Here is a 25,622-nt window from a genome sequence, read left to right on the forward strand (position 1 = left end):
TTTTCTTTTTCGGAGGCTTCATTTGGTCGATCTTTTCCGTTATTGCTGAGATGTCTGTTTTGGCCGTCGATAATTGTTTTTGAAGCTGCTTGATCGTATAATTATCCTTGTTGATATCCTTGTTGATTTCCGCCATCATATTTCCGAAATCGTCCTTTTCCACTCCACCTTTGCGTTTTTCTCTTGTTGTCGTCGATGCTGGGTTCTTACTACTGCTATCATCATTATTACTGTTGTCGTCGTCTTTGTGCTTGACGATGGACTTGCACTGGATTCTTGCCACACCGAAACTTGTTATCGCCACTCTGTAGTCGAATTCCATCGAACGAGTCTTCGCCAATTCTTGCATATGAGATAGATCCAGAAAGCCTGCAAAAACTTGATCTTTGTATAAACGTGCCTTGGTTTCGCTGGAGATGGTGTCACCGTTAACGAATATATCGAATCCAAAATCATGGAAAGGTGGAGCCTTGTCGTTCTTGGTGCCGCCTTGTCTACCTTTGAGACAACAAAATAGATAGTACATAGAATCTGAATTCAGGAACACCGCGTAGTTTTTTGAAGGATTGACCTTTGGAACCAGCTTTCTACAGAATTTGGCGTAATTGGTGACGTACAGAATAGTATTTAATAGCAGAGCCAGCGGATAGTTGAGAAGTGGGTGATTATCAACAATTTCGTTATTCGTTTTTGGTAGAACATAGGGTGATATAAACTTGTATAATTGCATGAGCACCGTAGCTTCATTATCATTGAAGTCCAAGTTGTCGTATTTCATCTTCAATTGGTGAGGTGTACTATCAAATGGTATTCCTTTCTTCCAAAGCAGAGATTTCAAAACGGATCGTAATTTCTTCAGTCGATTCATTGACGGTTCTGTTACTGATGCTGAGACTACTAATTTTGGTATTGGCGTTGTTGGCGTTGTTGGGGTCATAGTAGTTGTGTTGGTAGTCGCAATTGTAGTCGAAGTCGAAGGAGACGACACTGACGCACGCAGTCTTTTTCTTGGGATTGAAGTGTCTTCATCGATAAGATTGTCCATAACAAAGTCCGCATCATCTTCCATATCGCTATCCACATCGTCCGCCGCGTCGTCCTCGTCATTTTCCATGTCATCTGTGGTGTCATGTTTGCTGTCCATATTCTTCTTCTTTTTCTTGTGAGCAATTAGTTGCTTAATTCGATCGATAGCTTGACTTTCTTTGGTGATGCTGTAGTGTTTATCAACGTCGTTACGTTTTTCCAAATTTGCCAGTCGTCTGATGTGCTTGCGAAGTCGGTGTTTCAGAATAATCATTGTTGGAAGAATTTTGTCAGTGCATTGCTGTCGATTGCTGAGGGTTGAGTCAGGTTCTTCTCTAAAATACATATTTAGTGTAAGTGGACAATGAATGACAACTTTACAATTCAGATTGGCATCTAATCGATGGACTTACCTCTTTGCCTTCCGTTCTTGATAACGCTGTTCCCGTACTGGAGAGAGGTGGCACCGCAGAAGAGTCAATAAAGCCTTGTCCAATAAATATGGTATCATATTACCACGGTATATATTCAACATGTTTGTAGAAAAAGTGGTAAGATGCGGTCCCAGAAGACTATCCATCCCAGGAGGAAACTTAGTAATCGTCAGACCATTTGTACAAGATGCATCCAAATTCCAGTTATCCATACTTTGCGCTGATACTGCTGATGTGGAGTCTACTGCCGTTGATGAAGATGCTATTGCTGAAGAAGAAGTGGCTTGAGAAGTTTGCATAGAGGTGATGAGATAAGTAAGGTGATTTGCTGAATATAGATCCGCCATTCTGCGATCCGAAATTGAAGTGAGCATTGATTCTGCCAGGATACGCTTTTGATCATCTAATTTAGGAGGAGCCAAGCACAGCGGTTCATCTAATTCCTTGGTAAATTTTGATTGCGGTATGATATCAAAGATATTCACTTCAGATCCACTACATACGAACAGTAAAAAAAAAAAAAAAAAAAAGAGAAGTTAAAATATTTCTATCTTCCTTTTTTTTTTTTTTTTTTGAATAAGTTACTTACAGGCTTCTTGTCTGTAAATCCATTCTAACAATACTAGCCACGTCCATCATTGCACTTGTGGTTACTTCGCTTGCACATGATATCGTTTCGTTAATGATTTGTTGATCAATGACGTCCAAGTCCGACCGCAAGATACTTTTCCATGGACATGACACTGTAAGATACTTGTATTTAATTGATCTTGACGACGACGTTGCTGCTACTGATGCTGATGGTAATGATCGTTGTTGTTGCTGTTGTTGTTTTTCGTACATGACACCTACTCGGTTATCCAAACTTTCGTCAATAAAAGATTGCCACTGGTGAATATAATCAATAGCTAAAGTGTCAAAGGAAGCAGATACTTGTACACGGTTTATCTTGGTATCATTGACTAGAATAAATAAGTATACATATATAGTTCAGTACTGTGATATTCGTATCTTTTGCTGTTTATTAAGAAAAAGTTACCTTCGTTGTATGCTTCTACTACATCATCATAAAGACCGATTATCTTTTTTCTTCCCTTTTGCTTTCTGAGATACGTTTCCTTGATATGATTTGATACGTCTTCGAATGTCGCTTTACTGTTCTTCGTCAAATACTTCACCAAAATGGGGGACACTTCTTTTCTTAGTCGTGCCTCAAATGCTTGTGAGAGATACTGTATACAATCAGCTTTCGTGAGTTGTTGTATTGGTATTGCGCGTCTTTTCTGGTTAGGTTGGTGAATTAATGCTTTGGGATACATTGGGTATAATAAGGTGTGGAAGAGGTATCGTTTATCATTAGGTATAGTTAAAGAAAGAAAAAAGGATTGACTAGTACACAAAAAAAAAGGGCGACCTGCTTGAACGTGGCTCGTTTGAGTCCCCGACTTGAGTCCGGATTTAGCCGTCGACAGAAAATAAGTACGTCCTGGTTTTTATTGGAGCTGTGTTTGAAATGTATCAATGCACAGGTACTTTGAAAAAATGTCTATATTCTCTCTTTTTCTTTTTTTCTGTTTCTGCCTATTATCTTATATTAATATTAATATTGTTATATTAACATTTGAAACATGCTGTATCATATTTATATTCGTGGTCTATTCTATTGTGGCTAATTGCTTTCTTCTTCTTTCTTCATCACATATCATGGCATCACCATTCTCACGTCTTCCTCTGGAACTGCTGGAGGAAATAGACACATATTTAACAGCTCGAGATCGATATCAGCTAATTTTACTTGACAAGACGTCAAGTAAAATATTCAAACAATTCCTATACCACTCGATCACGTTCAACAGCTGGTATCAAGTGGAGAAAATTTTATATAACATGGAAAAAGAACCTCTGTTATTCGAAAAAACCAAAGCTCTTGAGGTAAGATACCTACACAGCCACTTCCACCAAAGCCAACGTTACCTCAGGAATGCTTTAGATCTAATTGAATTTACTCTTCTATTATGGCAAATATCTCAAACAGAAATCTAACTCAACTCGTCATGCGACCCAATACTGGCATGGTCGGTACACCAATACGAGTACGAAGCAATTTCTTTGAAAGGACAAGTCTTCCAGCTCAAAATATACAACACTTGAATATTCAAATATTACCTGATGGTACTCCTCCTGCTGTAATTAGAAAGGTATGGCAATCTTTTGAAGATAGTCTTGAAGGTCAAGCTTTTCTTAACAAGGTCAAACCTGTCTTTGATGGCCGTGCAAATCTTTTTTCTCCAAAACCTCTGAAATGTGGTGATAATAATCTTGGGATTTCTTTTGAAGTAAGTTTGTTTCAAACAAAAAAAAAATGACTTCATTTATCATATGCTCATTGTTCCAGTCAATATTATATTTTTTTTGATCACTCTTTTTTTTATTGGTTCACTTATATTCATCTATTTTATTCTTTTTATAGGTCAATCTTCAAGAAGGAAACCGTTCTGGTGGTGTATTCAAGTTGAATATTAAGCCTGTAGGTGTAATCAACATGAGTGAATTACAATCATTCTTGGATGGGAGTTCTGGTATTAACAACAATTGTCTAGCTGGTAAAAAAAAAAAAGATTATTATCAGTCTTGGTCTTTTTTTTATTAACTTCTTTTTTATTAACTTTTTTTATTAACCTTTTTTTTTTTTTTCTGAAACCGTGTCATAGCTATTATGGCTCTCGATGTATTATTTCATCATGTTCCAAGCATGCAATATCCCACTGTGGATCGATCCTTTTTCACTCCCCAGGATAAACGTCCTTTACCCAATGGTGCTGAAGTATGGCAAGGCATTCATCAATCTGTTCGTCCTACTCAAGGTAACATAGAAAACATATAATCCTTAATATTTTTTTATTAATATTAAATTATTCATTGTTTATAGGCAAAATGATGGTCAATGTTGATGTTAGTACCGCTACCTTTTATGGATCTGGTCCTCTTCATGAATTGTTACCCAAGTTACTAGATCGCCATAGTCTTGATGATCTTCGTCATGGTATTTCTGATAGTGAACGTATCGAAGTCGAAAAAATACTCAAGAATCTCAAGATCGTTGTTGTCCATCGTGGTGCTGACAAGCGATTAGAGTACAAGATTAATAAGCTCACTCCTACCTCTGTTGAAGATACTGTATTCAAAGATAAACTTGGAAATGAAATCACGGTTGCTCAATACTTTCAAAAGACTTACAACAGACGTTTTGCTTATCCTTTCTTACCCTGTATTGTTGTCAAGAAAGATACCTTTTTGCCTATGGAAGTTTGTGAAGTCCTTCCTGGCCAACGCTATACGGAGAAATTGAACGAAAAGCAAACTGCTGAAATGACTAATATTACTAGCCAAAACCCCGCTGTCCGTGCCAACAAGATCAATCAAGGTGTCAATCTTCTGAAATACAAGGATAACCCATATGTTCAACAATTTGGCGTCAATGTCAAGAACGATATGGTCATGATCAATGCACGAGTTCTTCCTGCTCCAGAGATCTCTTTCCATCCTTCCTCTCAAAATGCTACTTTTGCTCCTAGCGGTGGTGCTTGGAACCTTGGTGGTAAGAAGGTCGCAATGGGTGCCAATTTGGGTTCTTGGTCTGTCGTCAATTTTGCAAGCAATGTCCATGAAGGTATGGTCCAGTGTTTTATTCGTGAATTATGTCAAACGTTTACTGATACTGGTTTGGTAAGTAGCTTTCTTTAATAAAAGAAAAAACAAAATTTATGCTCATCTTTCTTATTTACTTTATTTTTCTATGATTAAAAATACAGAACGTCATCAATCGCAAACCACCTATTACCCATGCTAATCCCCAAGGTAATATTGAACGTACTCTCAAGGAAGCTTGGTTGAAGGCCGGTAACGCTGCAAAGGCTGGACCTCAATTGATTTGCTGTATCTTGCCCAACACTGGTGTTGCTCTCTATGGTGAAATCATACGTGTCTCTGATACAGGTAAAAAAAAAAAAAAAAAAAAAAAAGATGATTTTCATTACATAATCTCATACCCTTTTTATATAGTTATTGGTATTCCTACTCAATGTGTCCAAAGTAAACATATTGCTAATGCCAAGAAACAATATTGTGCCAATGTCTGCTTGAAAGTGAATATGAAGCTCGGTGGTGTAAACTGGATGCTCGATAGGTCTGAAATTCCTTTCATATCAAGCGAACCCGCTATTGTTTTTGGTGCTGAAGTTACTCATCCTGCTCCTGGTGATATGAACAGGCCTTCCGTTGCTGCTTTGACTGCAACTATGGACCCTCATGCTGCATATTATGCTTCCACTGTCCGTGTTCAAGCCAATCGTACTGAAGTTATCGCTGATTTAGCTAACATGGTCAAGGAATTGTTGAAGACATTCTATCAAGGCTGTGGCCAAAAACCTCAAAAAATCTTGTTCTATCGTGATGGTGCCTCTGAAGGTCAATTCGATCAGGTTCTAAAAAATGAAGTTTCTGCCATCCATGCTGCCTGTGCTTCTTTGGATAAAACTTACAAGCCTCCTGTCACCTTTGTGGTTGTTCAAAAACGTCATCGTACCCGGTTCTTCGCTACTAGGCCCGGTGATGCTGATCGAAGTGGCAACTGTCAACCTGGTACCGTTGTGGATACTGATATTGTACATCCTTTCGAATTTGATTTCTGTAAGTATTCAAATGACTATGTGTATTAGGATGACATATTGATTTATATATATATATATATATATATATATATACTTTACGTAGATTTGCAATCACATGCTGGTCTCCAAGGAACTTCTCGTCCTACTCACTACCATGTACTTTATGATGACAATAATTTTTTTCCTGATGCTCTTCAAGAACTCACATACCGACTGTGCTACGCCTACGGTCGGGCTACTCGTGCTGTCTCTATCTGTCCTCCTGCTTACTATGCTGATTTGGTTGCTGCTTGTGCTCGATTCCATCGTAAGGGTAAAAACTGGGAAGACACTGATACAAGTGAATCAATGGATAGTGATAGTCAAATGGCCAGTTTCGCTGCTGTCAAGCCTGATTTACAAAAAGTAATGTACTTCGTGTAAATTAATGATATTTTATATTTAGTATATCTTTTATTTTATATTCTTACTTAAATAAAAGTCATATTTTTATCATTTTTTATTTATTATTAACGTGTCCTAAAATCATCCTTTCGTCCAACCATCATACTTTGCTCTCAACATCGTAAAAGAGGTATCATTATCAAAAAGAAGGAACAACTTCTCGGTTTATTGTACAGGTATATAAACTACAAAAAGGAGTAAATAAAAAAAGAAGACCAAGCCAACCATTTACAGAAAGTATATTACTATGTGCACTAGCTAAAAGACTAAACTACTGAATAAAATAATTTTCATAATAAAGAGTTGGATAAGAGAAGCGACCTAAACAAGAAGAGTGATATATTTACCACCATTAGACTTGCCATTCTTTGTTCAATTGAAACCCTGTTGTACATCCAGTTGATCCTATTGTATATTCTCGTTGTTTATCTATCTACTGTATTTTCGCTTAAAGAGTAAACATTGGGTAAAGGACAATTAAAAAATAGAGTACGTCAGAGAATGAGAATGAGAGAAACTAAAAAAAAAAAAGGAAGATTAAGTAGAAGAGGAGGGCACGCGCATGCATAAAGGGTGCTACCTTTAAGAGTATAATGTGGATTAGTTATCATTGTATTTATGTGCAATTGGTAACCTGCATGTCCAAGGAGTCATTTGTCAAAAGAAGAGGGAAAGGAAGAAATGAGATCAGCGCCGTTTTGGTGTTTTTTTTTTTTTTTTTTTTATCGTGTCCGGATTTCTGGATTGGTCCAGCACTAAAAAAGCGACACCCAATTAAAATTCCACTTTTATATTTGGTGAATTTCTGTTGTTATTGTGATGATGGGTGTGAGTTTGATTTGGTATTCCCAGGATGTAATAACATGCAGTGAAAGCTAATTGGTAAAAATAATAAAAATGTAATTTTAACTGGGTGTCGTTTTCGAAGTGTCCGTAAAGATCTGGGAGCGCATATGTTTTTTGAACAAAGGTGGAAGTACACACTAGTAATGCGACAAGCTTTCTCCCTTTTTCTTAAAAACAAATAAAATATCAACATTTGTCTTTTATTTCATGTATTGATTGCCTCTCTAGTCTAGTCTATTAAATTTGTTCATCCTTTGATGGTTTTATAAATGTGATCTTTATTTTTTAATAACTAAAATGGTAAGTGTAAACTTTTTTTTGTTCCCCCTCTGTACTGGATTTAAACTTTCTTTTTTTTGAACCTCTTTTTCTTATTTTTTTTTTTTTTTTGAAACTTCTTTCTTTTCTATTTATTTTTATTTTTATATATCTCTTTTTTATCTGTTATAACTATTTGTTCTTTTGTCATATCTCTTTATTACATATATATATTTATTCATCTAACTGCCAACTGATTGGTAATGACTTATTCTAGTTTTTTTTTTTTATTAACCAATAAAGTCTTTTGTCTATAGGTGGTTTATCAATCTTATTTTAAAGTCTCAACAGAACACGCTCTTTTTTTCTTTTTTTTTTTACCACCATGTCAAACGTGTTATCAGCCGGTAATGCTGCGTGCTCAATTTATGGTTTAGAGGTCACCGTTGAAAACAAAATTTGGGCATCAAAAAAGCTAGAAGATGCTGGTCTAGAACCGGTTACGTTATAAAAAAAAAAACATAAAGGAATCTCACTGACTCACTATCCTGTCTTATCTACACGTCAAATTTAACTTGCACCATTCCTTGACAACTTTTTCCTAGAAGTTTGAAAACAATGATCACGAATCTCACTGGTACATTTCTTGACTAAAAATTGTAACGAATAAGGAACCTTTGATGGTAAACTGGTCAAACGGCGTGCACACTCTTCTCAACTCCAACCTGTCAAGAAAAGAAATTTGGTGGGATTTCTCAATGCTTGCCCATTGCATTCATCCAAGGTTCTATTCACAGAGTTGCCATTACTCAAGCACAAAAGCTACTGGAAAATAGCACGTTCACGCCAGCAACATATCTGACACGGCAGCACAACCGTTATCATCGCTCCCATTCCAGCCATCAAACTGAAGTACATCCACATTGATCATCATATTCTCGGCAAAAGCAGGCATATCAGTGGACGACATCGTAGTACATGGCAACTGGTCTTCTAAACGGATGTTTGAACACTTCTACCGGCTCTCCTCCTCAACAAGTACAAACTTTATGCTCCGAACTATGTTGACGTACTTCAGTCTCCCACAATATGCCCATCCTTTCAAAACTCCTATCCCAGCTGATCATCCTCATCCTAACTTTGATATTTTCAACCTTCAAAGGGTAAAAAAAAAAAAAAAAAAAAAAAATTCAATTTATCATTGTCATACTGATTGATTGATTGTTCTAGATATGGTATTTTTGAAAAAAAATAATTCATTCATGACTGATGGATTTGCAGTCATCTCTTTTTACCTGAGCATCCGCCTATGACAATCATATTATCTGCAGCTAATGCTGCTTGCTCTATATATGGATTAGAAATCACTTTGGAGAATCAAATTTCAGCATTACATATTAGCAAAGAAAAGGAAATAAACATATCTTGGTCTTGTCAAAATTCTTTTATATGCCTGAAAAACCAATTGTCCTCTTAATCGACTCTTAAATCACCAAATTATAACTTCAGATACAAAATGGATGTGAAGCAGAAGAGTGAAGACGTGACATTCTGCCAAATGTGTCTGAATGAAGATATCTACCGCTGGCGATGGATCTGGTGTAAAAACTGAAATACAAAATTTTTGTATTTTTTTTTTTTATCAATACTACAAAGAAGAAACAAAAAACAAGTAAGTAAAAAAAAAAAAAAATACAAGATAACTATATTTTCATCATCTAATATAAAATCATTATATAGATCTAATCAAAAGGTCCTACTGGACTGATCTGTATGGTCGTTTGACGCCTCCCTTCTTTTTTTTTTTTTTTTTGTGGGAAGCTTCTTTTTCTTTATTGGTTCTGTCTGTCTGTCTGTCTGTTTGCTTCTTTTTTTTTGTGTGTGTGTTTTTTGGTAAGCCATTCGACGCTATGTCACTGACCGCTATGGTTCTGTAACATAGTCTGCGCGACTCTTCAGTCAATTATCATACATTCGGTTGGAAACTCTATTCGTCAAGTACAAGGAAATGGATGGTTCATTGATGCTCAAGGGTGTACAAAATACGTTGGACAAAGTGATCAAAGCCATCTCACACGGGTCAATAAACATATGCTGATCAGTATGCCAATACCAATTATTTAACCATTCTCTCTACAGCAGCAACTTTTTCTCTTTTTCCTCTTTGCTTTATTAATCTGATTTATAGTTAAATTATATTTAAATCTGAATCAATAAAATATCATTTTTTTTTCTCATATTTGTTCTTTACTTTATAGATTCATGTTGTTTAAGTAATCATTTCTTTTTTTTCATTAATGATAATGTATTAAATAAAAATGATGACATTCTAATTTGAACAATGATCATCTCAAGTTTTATTTCTTATTTATCTGATCTTTTTTTTTTTTTTTTTTTTTTTCACTGTTTGTCTTATATTGAGAAGTGAAAGAAATTTGTAACAAACTATTTAAACATCATCGGGGTTCCATATTTTTTTTTTTCTGTTACTTTTTTTTTTGTATCTCAGAAAGTGTTATGCGCTACGGTGGGAAGTACAGAATTTTTTTTTCTTCTTTTAATTCTTTTTTTTTTTCTTTCTTTCTCCTTTTCCCTTTATCATTTGTGTAAAAGTCTACGTTGTGGTGTTTTTTTTTTTGACTTTATACTCCATCTTTGTATATAAATATATTATACCAAACCATATACGTTGAAGAAATATTCATAACTATGTTTTTTCAACAACAACAACAACAGCCTCCACAATATTTGGATTCCACTTCTTTTGACCATCATCTCCTTGGTGCTTTACCTCCTTCTAATGGTAACAATATACAACAACAACAACAACAACAACAACAACAACAACAAAATCAACATTATTTTCGTTCTGTGAATGAGCCTGTCGCACACAATTCTTGGATGGTAAAAAAAAAAAAAAAAAAGAAAAAGAAAAAACCACTTTTTCTGTTTACTTAAAAGGATCGTTTTTATTTTGGTTAGGTTTCAACGGCATATAATCAATATTACCACAATGATCCAGCTGCTTTCGCATATTTTCAACAAGAACTATTATCACCTAGACTTCAAGCAGCCATGTTAAAACAACAACATCATCCACAGTTACAACATTCAGGAACATCATTACCAAGGCGAGGAAATCAAGAAATATTACTTGAACAACCATTATCTTATCAACGTCAACCTCCTCCACAACCGCAACAACCACCACCACCACCACCACAACAACAACAACAATATCTTCCTTCCATTATGGTTCCTCCCCAGTCACCCACTTTAGCAACTTATTATTTTGAAGGATCCGATGGTTGGGTAAATCATTATTATGATCCTAATCGACAATACCTTTCACCAAGAGCACAAGCAGATCTACAGTTATATCAATCAGCGCCTTCTCTACAACTAGATGGTCAACGATATACTCAAGACTTACATTCTATGGGTACTTTTAGACAACAACAACAACAACAAATGGTACAACAGTATAGTACCCAACAACAACAACAACAACAACAACATCCTTTGCATCAAACCCCACCTCATCAGCGTCACCACCATCAACAACAGCAAAATACGTTTCAACTCCAAAATAATTTACCAACACAACAACAGGATTTGTTACAGAATACACAGCCTGTCGTTGGATCTCAATACCCATCTTTTGGAATAGACCAACCTTCTCAACATCAGTTACGAGATTCTGTTTCAGGTTTAGTGGGTTCAACAGCTTTTCCATCTCAATTACCACCTCAACCATCAGGTCTAGCTTCTCCAAGAACAATGGCGACACAACATCTCAATCAAATCATGTCATCTATAGCTGCCTCCTCCACTCTATCATCAGCACCTCATCATCAACAATCGTCACCTTTAGTACTTCATCCCTATGCCAGTGCAGAATATAGAGAAGAATGGAGAGAAAACGTTTTACAGTATGCTCATGGATTATATGCCCAATCACCACAAAATCCATTGTTGTTGACCGTTTTACACTCCTTACATGACACATTCCCACGTCATTTACCCACACTACTATTATTGGCTTGTGTTTATTATACTCATCAAGATTACCAACAATCCCTCCGGTTCAATCATTTGATCCTGAAATATGATCCAAATTATGTAGAAGCTATGAGCAACATTGGAACCACTTTGCGCAGTCTAGGTCGAAAGAGTGAAGCAGAACGTTGGTGGTATCAGGCAGTGCAACTAAGGCCTGGATATTGGGACGCTGTAGAAAACCTTGTTGGTGTGTTATGTTCTTCATCAACTGAAAAGATTGCTCCTCCACCATCTGCTGCTGGAATGGAAGATCATCCAATGACATCTCCTACATTGGATACAAAGGTATGTAAAAAAGAAGAAATATAATTTGTTTTAATATCACTATATATGCTGATCTCTTTCTTTCCCTTTTTTTTTTTATTATTTTTATTATTATTATTATTATCAAGAACACAAATGACATATCTTCAACACCGACTGAAAATGGAAATACAGTACCTCCTAGATACAAAGAAGCTTTAGCAGTATGTGAATACGTTGAACAACATTTCTTCAATAGTCGATCTTCTACAACTTATCATCAACCTATTCGATTACCACCAGAATTACCAGTTCATCAACTACCTCGACTGCAAAACTTATTCTATGCTAAAGGGAACCTCAAGTATGCTCTTGGTGATGTATTGGGAGCAAGAATGGAATATGAAAAAGGACTGGATCTTGTTTTTGATGGTATGAGTTGGGGTTCTGTGGTGCAACATTTAGCAATGGCATGTATGGGCAAAACATCAATGAATCACAACAGTGACAGTATATCAGGTATACCTTTGATTTTACTTCAACCGGATCAAGCTATTCGTATTACCCAAATCGCATTTTCATCCACTGGTGGCGTTTTACCAGGCCTTGTACCAAACAAGTCAACAACAACCCATTCCAACAAACATGAATCTCATGGATCTTCAACTGCAAACACTCATCATCATCGCCGCCATCATCGAAATACAAACACAAATCAAGCAAGTTCTCCCAATATCACTCAACAATCCAATCAGACCACTTCTACTATCATGTTAACATTAGCGAAATTATTTCAAGATATCATGAATCCATCTACACCAGCATTGGTAGCAGCAGCAGCAAAATTAGCACAAATTGAAACCAAAAGCAATCATGGTTATCCATATTCACCTTCTTTATCTCTCTTACTTCCTCTATACTACCTCAGCTTAGCATTACATCCAAGTCCATCCACAGCAAACAATTTGGGTATTATTCTCAGCAATTTACCTAGCACTATGACTGCAACCGCCATTCGATTATCATCTCCTACAGCAGAAGCAGTCTCTATGATGAACAACAACAACAACAACAACAGCAATCTGTCAACGTTACAACAACAGTTACCAGCTGCTCCACCTTTATCAGGCACCATGCTTGCTATGCAATATTATATGTATGGTCTTCAACTCGATCCACGACACCCACATCTTTATACCAATTTGGGCTCTCTGCTGAAAGACATGGGTCATTTGAATGAAGCTGTGGCAATGTATGAAAAGGCTGTCGAATATAATCCTAGGTTTGATGTAGCTCTGGCCAATTTGGGAAATGCTATCAAGGACATGGGTCGTGTTCAAGATTCAATACAATGGTATCGAAGAGCTGTACAAGTTAATCCTGACTTTGTAGATGCAGTATGTGGTTTGATCAATGCTTTGGGTGGTGTATGTGATTGGCGTGGACGTGGTTATGTCTCTTTATCGACCAAGAAATTCGATCATTCAAAAAGCAAGACTGTACTACTTGGTGATGGTGAATTAGAAACTGGAATGGTGGATGATTATGGCCAATGGATCCCTTTACCTCAACAAAAACAACAACAACAACATCATCATCACTATGATGGCATACTAATAGAAAACAAGAATCATGGATGGATGGGTCGATTAGTAGAGATTGTGAATCAGCAATTAAATGAAGGATCAATGTGGGGTCAAGGTTTGATCAAACAACAACAACAACAATTATTATTATTACAAGAAGACAAGAAGAAGAATTGGCCTCGTATAGTATTGAATGGATTGATTCATCGCATGATCTCATTATTGACTGGCAATGGTAATGGTGGCACAAGTATTTATAATGAACAGACTTCTTTATGGTACCAACGGTTGACATTCTATGCACACAACAACAACAACAACAACAGTGATGACAAGAAGGATGGAAACTATCATCATCGAAATGAAGGTGGCTGGCTTATCCGATTGATAGAACGTTTAACCAGACGCATTCAAAGACAATGGTACTTGGATACTTTTGGTATGACCATTCAAGAAGAGCCTTCCTCAACAGCATCATTATTATTGACAAGACATCATAGAATCACTCAAGTCACACCAGATGAAATGAAAAAGTATGCAAGACCTTTACTTTCATCCACCAAAGTAGAAAGTAGTAATATGTTACAATCTCCACCTCCAGTGCCTACCGTGTTACCATTTCACACGTTTACTTATCCTTTGACACCTCGACAAGTACGATTAATATCACATCGCAATGCACTTCGAATCAGTCATGCAACGTTATCTTCTACTTCATCCTCATGGCTCCCTTCTCATGTGTATCCTCCACCACCACCACCCCATCCTCGTCTCAAGATTGGCTATGTATCCTCTGACTTTAACAATCATCCATTGTCCCATCTTATGCAATCTGTCTTTGGCTTCCATGATCGAACTCGTTACGAAGTATACTGTTATGCAACAACCCCAAGTGATCAGTCTCCCTACCGTCACAAGATCGAACGGGAAACAGAACATTTTCTTGATGTCACTCAGTGGTCTAATCAGCAAATAGTGGATCGGATTCTTTTTGATGGTATTCATATCTTGGTCAATTTGAATGGATACACAAAAGGGGCTAGAAACGAAATCTTTGCCGCTCGACCATGTCCTGTTCAATGTTCTTTTATGGGTTTTGCCGGTACTTTGGGAGGTGGTTGGTGTGACTGGATCATTGCTGACCCTGTGGTATGTCCTCCATCTACTGTATCCTGTGATCAATGGAGAAGAGATCAACAAAGACAAACAAGCAATAACACTATTATTGGAAGTTTAGGCGATTTGGAAGGTGATTTGGATCCGGAATCTTTACGAGAAGACTTTGTATATATGGAAAAGTTTATTTATATGCCTCATTCATATTTTGTCAATGATCACAAACAAGGATTCCGTGAAGAAGAAGATGAAAATGAAAAACATGAATATGATGATGATGATACTGGTTCCATGACAACACAACCTCAACAAAAGAAACTCAAACAAGAATCCAATGATCTTACTCCTACAGTGATGCTAGCCAACATGACGGTTTCTTCTAACGACAGTGCTTTGTGGAAAAAGGAAGAACAAAAACGATGGAAAATGCGTAAAGAAGTGTTTCCCGATCTTCCAGAAGATGTAGTGATCTTTGCCAACTTTAATCAACTTTACAAACTCGACCCATCTACATTTCGATTATGGCTTCGTATCTTGGCGCGTGTACCCAACAGTATCCTATGGCTCTTACGGTTTCCACCTGCAGGTGAACAACATTTACGACGGTTTGCCACGGATTGGGCAGGTCCTCAAGTCAGCAGTCGTGTGGTCTTTACCGATGTGGCTCCCAAACATATTCATATCCATCGTGGCCGGGTGGCCGATGTGTTCCTCGATACACCTGAATGCAACGCTCATACCACTGCTGCCGATATCCTCTGGTCGGGGACGCCCATTGTGACATGGCCAAAGTACGAACATAAAATGTGCTCACGTGTGGGTGCCAGTATTGCTTACGCTACAGGCTATGGTCAAGAAATGGTGGTACAAGATGAAGCTAGTTATGAAGAAAAGGCGGTCTCATGGGCACAATCCATCTCTTATACGTATGATCCAATGGTGCAAACAAAAAGTGGCCAAGGCGCTTTGATGGACCTTCGACAACGTTTATTCTTATCTCGTGAATCCAGTCGTTTGTTTGATACCCAACGCTGGACCCGTAATTTAGAAACTGGTTATAACGAAGCTTGGCGTCGTTGGGTACTTGGTTATGAATTCGAAGATTATTTGCCTTCTCAAAGTACAACCATGTCAGAACAAGATCAAATTCAATTGGCTGCTTCTGGATGTATTTGGATCTCGGATCCTGATGATACCTAGTCATATACAATCTTTTTTTATTTTTTTTTTTTTTTGAATAAAAATGCAGCGCAGTATATCCATATTTTATTTTTTTTTTTTTGTCTTTATTTTTATATAACGTTTTTATTGAATTATTATTTAGTGGATGAAGTATTACATTTTGAAGATCAATGTATGACTGGGAATAGAACGAAATCAAGATGCCCTTGTTGTATTCAACACTTGCCAAGGTTGCTTTTCTTTTCTTTTTTTTTTTTTTTGAAGTGATGTCCGTATTATTATTATTAACCTAACACAAATATTAAACCGTCAATTTATCCGAGCATTAAAAAAATATAAACAAGTATCAATCATTCAGATTTATCACGTATCTATAACTAGAAGGAGAAAAGTGATGTGAAGAAGATCATTGTTAGACATAGTTGATCCTCATTAAAACAGTTCCATAAAAACAAAAGTATACGTATATGTATATATATTATAGAATAGAAAGAGAAAATATATTTTTTCTTATAGGCAAGCGATCCTTCTATTTCAGAGGATCCAGACGAAATCTTAACCTTCTGTCAATTGGAATGTCTTGATCACAAAATTCCCTCTAGGTTACACAAACTGCATAAAATATCATGGTCAAGATGAATCAATTCAATACATCAATGGTAGAATATTTAGATATACTGAAACACGATTCATCAGAAAAAAAAAAAAAAATAGCAACATGTGCTGCTTTTTTCTTTAATTGGTGAATTTCTACTCTATCATTTTTTTTTCAGTATATTGGTATTACAGCTGGCTCACTATGAGTTTCCATTGTTATAAATATATATAAATATGATTTGTGTGTGTTGAAGATACGATCATTCCTTTCCCAGTGTATGGATGTCAAAAAATTTATATGCGCGTTCATCCGTTCCCAATAAGTTGGGGCGGAACTTTTTTTTTTTTTTTTTGTGGCGCGAGAGGAAAAAAGTAAAAAGACCAAAGATAATATATTTAGTGATGTTGATGCCACGATTAAATCACCTAAGATTTCAATATAATCTGGAAGAAGATCTTTTTTTTTTTTCCATCTGTTACCATCCTACTTTATATTTACTTTTTTTTTTCTCCTTTGTTCTTTTTTATTTTGTGTTTTGGAATGACATACAAATGATCCTATTCAAGTTTTTCCTATATTTATATTTGACAGTAGGGGTCATCTATTGTGTTGATGACTATACAAACAATAATAATCATACAAAAGACACTACTAATTCTGATCAGGATGATTCTATACAAGATGATTACAATGCATACTACAATTTCCTAAATTACGCCGGCAGCGATACTATTGTCAGAGAAAAACTCCATTACCTCAATTTCACAAATGACTACTACGAAAGTGATGATGATGATGATGATGATGGCTATGAGGATGATGATGATGATGACGACGACGACGATGATGATGACAATGATACTGATAGATATTTTATAGCTGCTTACAAGAATAGCACAGCCAATTACACTACCTATACTCCAGGAAGCAATGGGACTAGGACTGTGGACAATACAAAAACACACAGCATTGCCTATTTACACAACGTGACATGTTGTGGAAAAACACAAAGATTAGATGTCATCGAAGGATTCACATACACTTTAACATCTTCGATTGGACATAGAGGATTAACAAAAACGATCGTACAACTTGAAAATCAACAAATCACTGTACCCATCTTTTACAATTATCATGTGACTAAAACCATTCCTTGGGGAGGTGCTATCAGAACCATTCTCATCATTGGTGGTGAGACCGTGACACTTCCAGTGAAGAATACAGAATACTCTATTCTTGATAAAATTGCGCCAGGAGAACCATGGAAACCTCCTCCATTTGCACGACCGAAACATGATCACAAACATGATAATTATCATCATGATGAGTCTCATGGCGATGATTCTCATCATAATAATGATGATGATGGTGGTCATGATGATCGTTATCGTCATCGCAATGGTCTCAGCAATACTGATATCGATGATGATGATGATTATGATGATTATGATAGGGACGATGACGACGACGACGACGACGATGATGATGATGATGATAAAGAAGAAGAAAAAGAAAAAGAAGAAGAATATTACATGCCAGTAAATGACGCTAGAAATGCACACGTTTTTGCTGCGAACAATGATGGAATACAGGATGATATTCTTCGCAATCTCAAGTATGATGAAAATGGTGAGATGATTATCCCTGAATTTGCAGCAACACGTCAAGTCTATGTGATTGGTCAAAGCACGACGACATTGATGGGTGAAAAACCAACCGATTTTCCAATAGAAGAAAACAACATCACACAGACGGTGGTTGCGCTCCGTGATCAGTTGATTACCTTACCACTTTCTGGAGCAGAATCGATGACAAGCACATTAGACTTGGGGGGTATCACAGATACAGTAGTGGCTCAAGATGGCAAGACCATTACATTTTTAGCTGGTGGTACTCATATTGTCCCGTCTCAGTTCATGCGTACCATCACTGCCACAGAAACAATAGCTGATACTCGATCTCCTCGACGACCAACACCAGCTGCCCACATCATCACACAGCAACGAACTGCTAGTTCTTTATCGGATACTATCGTCCCTTGGAATGCCACAAGTACATTATATCGCAATCCTTTCAAATTCAACTCATCTCGGCGTATACCTGGACGTTCATCATTCCTTATACGATCATCACGTCTAGCAAGCTTATTCCGTGCACGATCTGCACGATCAGCGCAATTAGCACAAAAGATGATGACTCGATCATCACGAGTACATGCTTCATCAGCATCACAAATTCTTTTATCTACACCCTCACAAAGTTGCCATAGGCCGATGGAAGTGGAAAGTAAAAATAAAACCGAGGGATGCTACGCATTTGCTGGTTTGGTAGTGAAGTCCAGTGCCACAAAAGAAATAGACTTACAAGGTCATTGGTCACCAGCGACATGTTATAGCTACTGTGTAGAAAATGATAAGATCCCAACAAATGCCAATTGGTACTATGGCATTGCCGTGGAACAAGGCCGTGATGATAGTTTAAATGATATTCTTTCTAGCACTTGTATGTGCATTGAAAGCACAGGATTACCTATATCATCATCATCAGCACAATGTCCTATTATTGGTAGCAACAGCCGTACGATGACTTCTATAACAGAAAATCTAGATTATGATCCTGATGATCCGGATGACTCTCCAGCAGGCTCTGGAAATAATAATAACAATAATAATAATAATATCAAGGTAGGTGTGATGGATCGAACAAATCTATTCAATGCCACTGTGTTTGCCCATCAAGTGTCCTATCGTTGTCCTACTTGTGCTGTGCCTACCGTTCTATCTGATATCAGAGCCACAGAGGGCTGTTACAAGTTATCAGATTATACAAGTCTGGCTGTGACAAAGACATCTCGTCATATATACAAAGGTGTCTATACTCCAGAAGAATGTGCATCGATTTGTACCGAATCTGAAAAGATTCCTCCCAATACTCCATTTTGGTATGGTATTTCCATGAGTGATCCTGAAAATGTTGGTCATGGACGTGGTACAACTACTTGTCGATGTTCTGTTAAGCCGCCTTTTAATATGAATGCTGGTCGCTGTGTTAATAACGTAGGATTATCAGATAGTAGACTTTCATATAGATATGGAAATGGTGTTTATGTCTATAAGGCTGAATATCAATGTCAAAAAACAATTTCATAAAAAAAAAAAAACATTGATAACAATAATAAATAATAATAAATAAGAATCAACGTTTTTTTTTTTTCAACTTTATTTATTTGTACAAGGAATATATATACTAGATATTAAACTATTTTAAATGTAAATGAGAATTTTCATTCATCCATCGATTTCTACATGATTGACCACATAACTTATATAATAAAGGAATACCACTTTGGTTACAAAGGACACCATGAGGTTGAAGTAATGAAATACCAGGAAAATACAAAACATCATGACATACAGAGCATTTGCAAGCCAATGATATATTCAAGTCATCCGAAGGATCCACCGCTGCCAAAATCGATTGTAAAATAAAAGGAGAAAGTGGAGGATCCTGTTTCTTCTCCATTGCCATCATTATCCTTGGTCCTGCCAATTGAATGCAAATGTCACGAAGAGAGGGTATCACTGCTGTTGTAGTATCTATTGTTGTGGGTGACATGGTTGTTGGTGTAGCGAGAAGAGAATTACCACCTAGCCAAACATGTTTCAAAGTAGTAATCAGAGTCAATTCCCATGGCAACCATGACATCTTGGGGTTATGAGTTACATCCAACACTTCCAGAGATAAAAGTCGTCCAAGTTGACAAGGTAAAGTGGTGAGTTGATTGTTATGAAGATACAGTTCCTCTAGTTGTGTTAAATGTCCAATATCTGCTGGAATCTCTGCCAATTGATTATGACCAACATTGAGTTTTCGTAACGCTGTTAGTCGCCAAAGTTCTCGAGGTAAACTTGTCAAATAATTATTTTGTAGTTGGATGGTTGTCAAACATTGAAAGTATTTGGTAGGTGCTACTATTGACTAAGAATAATAATAATAATAATAATACAATGTTAGTAACAATGAATTATAATCAAAAAGAGGATTATTTACAATAGAATCTAAACCTTGATGACCAAATCTTGCTTTGTTAGTAAACCCTATGGTTGCAAGTGGTTGACGTTTGTTGATATTGTTGTTATCACTATCTTTGGATTGGGAATAAATCGTGGCCATACAGCTTTGCATATGCCATAATACAACTGATTTTTCGACATGATCAGTGGATGCTGTCGACATGCAAAGAAGTCAATATATAAAAAAAAGAAAAAAGAGAGCGGATCCAACTAAAAAAAAGGAGGAGGGAATTTTTTTCATTTTTTTTTTTTTTTTTTTTTTTGAGAAAGCGGAACTACAAACAAACACAGAAAAGGATCACTCTTTACATTTTTTTTTTTTTTTTTTTTCATACATTGCTTGTTTTTTTTTTTCCCGCCAACAAACTTTTTATTTGTAGTATGGATACTTCTTATTTGGGTCGTCGATATTCTCGTACTAGTTTGACTGATGATGAAGACCAACATAACCGTATGTCTGATATTGAAGAATGTCCTCCTCCACCACTTCGTCGGCGATCATCTTCTTGCACTTCCATTCCTGCATCTCCTTCCACGTCTTCATATAAAATGAGCATAGATTCAGACGACGCTCGTTCTATTTCCTCTACAACTGGCAGTCGTGATACCAGCAATAACAACAACACTCCTAAAAACCGTTCATTACCCACCGATAGTTTACGTCGTCCATTACAACAACAAGGTCGATCTCCTCAACCTACGGAAACTTCATTATTTGGTACAAAAAAGGGTAGAACAAGGATGAATAGTGACCTATGGACTTCACGAGATACAATCATGGACACTTATCACCCTACAGAAGATATTACCACCTCACCACGATTAAGACCTAGTCGATCCACTTCTTCTTTATCTACCTTGGCAACAAAGAATGCAACCATATCAACTCCGTCTAGCAGACATTCAAATGGAACGCCAGAAAGACGATTTGTTCGACGGACCAGTTTATTACCCAAATCCAAGGCTTTGACACGAGTGATGCATCAGGCTGAAGAAGAGGTTCATCTTGCTGATTTAGAAATGCGAAGAGAAAATAGTACAACTCAACATCTCAAATCAAAACTAGTGGACGACACTTCTATACCATCTTCATTTCCTACTTCTCCTCCTTTATATCAACCTTGGTCATCTTCTCATACCTCTCCTTCTACTACCCCAATGGATTTATTTCCTTCATCTTCTTCTTCATTGACTTCTTCTCCTATGGCATATCAATGTTCCAAATTGAATCCTGAAATTGAAATGACAGTAAGTTATTAAATAGTATATATCATTTTTTTTTGATTCCTTTTTTTTTTTTTCTCCTTTCGAAATTTAGAATTTTCAATTTGAAAATCTACCAGCACCAATGCAATCTTCTTTTCGAAGTGTCAAACGAAAAGGTAATTCAAAACAAAAAAAAAAGAAATATAGATCACTAAACTTTTTTGATCGCTATTTAGCTTCAGAAGATCGATTGATAGATAATTATACCATGAATAACAACAATAATGGATTACCTATGACTAGTTTGAAAAGAAGAGCAGTATCTCCATCCATTTCTTTATCTGGTTCTCCTATACTGTCTGCAACTCTCTCCAGTCCACCACAAACATCACTCTCCTCATCCTCCATTTCCTCTGCGTCCTCACCTTGTTTATCCTCTTCTAGTAGTGGTAATGCTGCTGCTCGTGCACAACAAAAAGGTCATTCGCAACCTGGTGGATTCAATCTATACGAAGCAAGTGGTGGTCTCAGTCGGATGTCCTTAAGTGAATGAATAAAATTATAAGAAAACAAGGGTCACCTTCTTCTTTTTTTTTATATGTCATTCTGGTATTTAGTTACTTTTATTTGTTGTAGATATATCCTTTTTGATCTTTTTTTTTTTTTTGAAATAAAAATGATGATGACTCTAAAGTTTTTTTATTTTTTTATCTTGATCTCACTTTTTTTGGGAATCTACTGACATTGAAAAAAAAAGAGTTGATGTCACTATTATGTGAACCCTTACTGATTAGATACATTTGACAGTATTGATGGAAGGGTGAGTATTGTGAAAAAAGAAAAATATGGTGATCGTATGATTCTTTTGCCTTAGTTATAAAAAAGGATGATATAAATGTTTTTTATTTTTATTTGTTTTGTATTTGTGATTGATCGCAGATTTGATAAGAGAGAGAGAGAGAGAGGAGTGAAAAGAAAGAAGAATGAATAAAAGACACTAATTACTACTTGACTACTATGACTATGTTCAAATGAAGGAGACAAAAATATAAAAGGAGTGATAATGAAGATGATGATGATGATAAATAGAGTAAAATAAATGTGAGAAAGAAAGAGAAATAGATATGAACTGTACAAATAGGGAGGTAAAAAAGAAGAAGAAAAAAAAAGGGGGGGGAAGAAAGAGAATCAGGGGTGAATGACCTTGACAGCAACTTCACCTTGATTAAAACGTAAAGCAACAGAAATACCATCATCTATTTCCATCCATTGTTTTCGAAGAGCCATGACTTGTTTTGCAAATTCAAATCGTTGCATAGGATCACGTACACCCAAACCTTCATGTTCAATACATCGTTCCAATAATCCAAGAGGTAGATGTGCATAGACATGAGCCAAATCCATAAAGTTATCATTATAAAATGCTTCCAATTGATGAGGTAATGTATGTGTCAAATAATGAATACCGAATTCCATGGATGCCAATCGTTCCGACCCTGCTTCTGTTGTTGTTGATTGATCGACGGCAGACAGATAAGGTAACCAAAATAAGATGGTTTCAAAATTCCATTCATGACTCAAAGCTTCATAAATCATCGACGTCAAGGATTGAAGATCCAAATAGTCGGCAATATCCAAAATAGACAAAAGAACGCGTGGACGGGCAAATAAGTACATAACATCTTGATGGGTCATAGGTCGATAAAGATGACCAAGTGTCGCATTCAAAGCCTCTTCTGATACAGATCTAGGTATACCATTCAATACTAAATTGTATACTTGTTTTTTATTCTTATTGTCCATATGTTGTTGATCCTTTAATAATCGATGCAAAGTAGGTGATCGCGCTAATACAAGGGCATGAAGTGAATAAGTCTTTTCAAGTCCAGGAACATTTACTATGGTGTCAGCAAGACGTCCTATAAATTATAATAAATAAATAAAAAAAAATGAGTTGAATAGGATTATATAGTTTAGTTTTTTTTTTTTTTTTTTTTGTTTACCTTGAATGAATCCAACATGATATAAAAAGTCACAATATTCTTGATCCATGACATTGGTAAGATTGGGAGTAGTTGCTGGAGACATGATAGGGACAGGCATAGGAGGAGGAGGCGGAGGTGGTGGTGGAGGAGGAGGAGGAGTCGTAGTAGCCATATGATGAGGATGGTGAGAATAAGGAAGAGGATGAGGATGATAATAAGCTTGAGGAGGTGGTGGTGGCGGTGCATGTCGAGGATGAGCTGAAAGTGGAGGAGTTCCTACAGTTGTTGGTGGTCCAAATTGATTCATCATAATAGGCATAGGAAGAGCCGATCCATTCATGAAAGGAGTTCCAGTCATAGATCCTGAAGGAGGGTAATAATGATATTCAGTTGTATTCCCATAGTGAGGACTATCACCGGCCATAAATGGTGTAGGCATTCAACAAATAAAAAGGAATAAATAAATAAGGAAAAAAAAAGAAGACCTTTTTTACTACTTTATTCTTTTTTTTTTTTTTGTCACTCTTAAAAGAAAGAAAAGGAAAGAGAGAGAGGTTTTGTTTTTAATTTTTTTTTTTCCTCCTTCACCCAGCAGCAGGTCGTACCTCAGCGTGAATCACATTTGGGCAAACAAAAAAAAAAAAAAAAAAAAAAAGACAAATTCAAACACCGTATGAATTTCACGTTATTCACAAAAAGTCACTTCATTACAAATATCTCACTTTTTTCTAAGGTATATTAATCACATCTATTTTCCATAACTATTATCAACTGACCTACTATGAAGGATACCAAGTCTACTTAGGCAAGTATGTTTTTTTAGGTGGAACGCGTCTGTAATAGTTACAACAACAACCCCAAACTGAAAAACGGAAGAATGATCTTTTTCAATTTGTTGGTCAAAATCATCGTTTATGTCACACTTACGGATGGCATCCACAGTTGTGTTAAATAGTTGGAACGAACCAAGAAATCGAATATTTATTCTCAAAGGTTCTAACCACTTTTTCGACGTCCTTAAGGTAACTAAGGTCAGAAAAGAAAATGTGATTTAGTTTTAGGTTCTTTTATTATTATTATTATTATACGTTATGTCAAATAAAGATTCCGTTACAATCTTTTTTTTTTTTCCTTGCAGTCATCATGTCCCTCAGTCTGTCAGATAAAATGGCACATCAAAAGTAAAATATGTTCCGTGCTGCAAATGTTTCCCGAGTTCTGAAAGGATTGGCTGAGATATGGTGGTCTTTCTACGAAGACAAAGTTAAAAAGTTGGATGGAAAGAAGTACTGTTCAAATAAAAATTCTATTGTCAATCAAGTGCTGTTTAAATCGTGTATATGCACTTTATTTTAATCCATTTGCCTTTTTTTCTCTTTGTCTTAAAGGTTGATTCTTGTCATGATTCCTCAGTTTAAATTAAGCTCTGAAAAATCTTTTTTTTTTTTCTGGAATCGCAATTCTTTTTTTTTTTTTTAATTGTATTCTGGAAATGATTGAAAATCAATTTGTATGATTGTAATCAATAATAATAATAATAATAAGATTGGTAGAACAACAATAAAAATGCGGAGTGGGTTTAATAAAAACATTAAAAAAATCATTGATTAGATAGTTAAAAAGAGGATAGTTAGAACGAGCCGGATTTCACTCCGAAAATTGACAAATACCTGGATCGTCATGTTAATGAATAGAAATCATATGTTAATAGAGTTGTAAGATCATATAATATAAAATTGTAATTCAGGGTAACACGGGTAAGTTTTTTGTCAATATAAAAATAGTTCATTCCAATATGAAAAGCACTGATATTATTTATAATCTGTACTACTTTGACCTAATCAAGGGATATTATTTTTATTTTTATTTGTGAAATAAGCTTTTTTATTATTA

The 25,622-nt window shown here is 36.1% G+C and overlaps 8 protein-coding genes across 8 annotated transcripts; 5 read left to right on the forward strand and 3 right to left on the reverse strand.

Annotated features, from left to right (window-relative positions):
• Window positions 1-567: 567 nt before the first annotated feature.
• On the reverse strand, window positions 568-1,719 carry BX664DRAFT_330536 (uncharacterized protein; the record flags this gene model as incomplete). Its single annotated transcript, XM_051544988.1, has 2 exons — window positions 1,440-1,719; window positions 568-1,361 (listed from the first exon to the last, which is right to left on the reverse strand). Coding segments are annotated over exons 1-2 (845 nt in total), but the record flags the coding sequence as incomplete, so codon positions are not given.
• Window positions 1,720-3,475: 1,756 nt separating this feature from the next.
• On the forward strand, window positions 3,476-6,553 carry BX664DRAFT_372626 (Piwi domain-containing protein; the record flags this gene model as incomplete). Its single annotated transcript, XM_051548678.1, has 7 exons — window positions 3,476-3,796; window positions 3,931-4,063; window positions 4,172-4,324; window positions 4,390-5,186; window positions 5,273-5,456; window positions 5,523-6,149; window positions 6,234-6,553. 7 exons carry the CDS (start codon window positions 3,476-3,478, stop codon window positions 6,551-6,553), a joined length of 2,535 nt encoding a protein of 844 aa, XP_051402222.1.
• A 1,510-nt stretch (window positions 6,554-8,063) lies between these two features.
• On the forward strand, window positions 8,064-8,923 carry BX664DRAFT_313786 (uncharacterized protein; the record flags this gene model as incomplete). The annotated part of the gene is made up of 3 exons (XM_051542638.1): window positions 8,064-8,182; window positions 8,592-8,841; window positions 8,909-8,923. 3 exons carry the CDS (start codon window positions 8,064-8,066, stop codon window positions 8,921-8,923), a joined length of 384 nt encoding a protein of 127 aa, XP_051402223.1.
• Window positions 8,924-10,264: 1,341 nt separating this feature from the next.
• BX664DRAFT_385141 (UDP-N-acetylglucosaminyltransferase) lies at window positions 10,265-15,937 on the forward strand. Its single transcript, XM_051549225.1, has 3 exons — window positions 10,265-10,582; window positions 10,661-12,025; window positions 12,133-15,937. Exons 1-3 carry the CDS (start codon window positions 10,388-10,390, stop codon window positions 15,883-15,885), a joined length of 5,313 nt encoding a protein of 1,770 aa, XP_051402224.1. The 5' UTR covers window positions 10,265-10,387; the 3' UTR covers window positions 15,886-15,937.
• Window positions 15,938-17,016: 1,079 nt separating this feature from the next.
• Window positions 17,017-19,614, forward strand: BX664DRAFT_348962 (uncharacterized protein; the record flags this gene model as incomplete). Its single annotated transcript, XM_051547587.1, has 1 exon — window positions 17,017-19,614. One exon carries the CDS (start codon window positions 17,017-17,019, stop codon window positions 19,612-19,614), a length of 2,598 nt encoding a protein of 865 aa, XP_051402225.1.
• Window positions 19,615-19,669: 55 nt separating this feature from the next.
• On the reverse strand, window positions 19,670-20,737 carry BX664DRAFT_278911 (uncharacterized protein). The gene is made up of 2 exons (XM_051541425.1): window positions 20,516-20,737; window positions 19,670-20,443 (listed from the first exon to the last, which is right to left on the reverse strand). The coding sequence occupies exons 1-2, from the start codon at window positions 20,699-20,701 to the stop codon at window positions 19,724-19,726; spliced, it is 906 nt and encodes a 301-aa protein (XP_051402226.1). The 5' UTR covers window positions 20,702-20,737; the 3' UTR covers window positions 19,670-19,723.
• Window positions 20,738-20,872: 135 nt separating this feature from the next.
• Window positions 20,873-22,431, forward strand: BX664DRAFT_330543 (uncharacterized protein). Its single transcript, XM_051544989.1, has 3 exons — window positions 20,873-21,786; window positions 21,857-21,920; window positions 21,981-22,431. Exons 1-3 carry the CDS (start codon window positions 20,920-20,922, stop codon window positions 22,295-22,297), a joined length of 1,248 nt encoding a protein of 415 aa, XP_051402227.1. The 5' UTR covers window positions 20,873-20,919; the 3' UTR covers window positions 22,298-22,431.
• A 501-nt stretch (window positions 22,432-22,932) lies between these two features.
• On the reverse strand, window positions 22,933-24,036 carry BX664DRAFT_261337 (uncharacterized protein; the record flags this gene model as incomplete). The annotated part of the gene is made up of 2 exons (XM_051540673.1): window positions 22,933-23,663; window positions 23,748-24,036. The coding sequence occupies 2 exons, from the start codon at window positions 24,034-24,036 to the stop codon at window positions 22,933-22,935; spliced, it is 1,020 nt and encodes a 339-aa protein (XP_051402228.1).
• Between the last annotated feature and the right edge of the window lie 1,586 nt (window positions 24,037-25,622).

The sequence above is a fragment of the Halteromyces radiatus genome (genome assembly GCF_025201355.1).
Source record: "Halteromyces radiatus strain CBS 162.75 chromosome Unknown BX664scaffold_3, whole genome shotgun sequence".
Classification (NCBI taxonomy): Eukaryota; Fungi; Mucoromycota; class Mucoromycetes; order Mucorales; family Cunninghamellaceae; genus Halteromyces; species Halteromyces radiatus.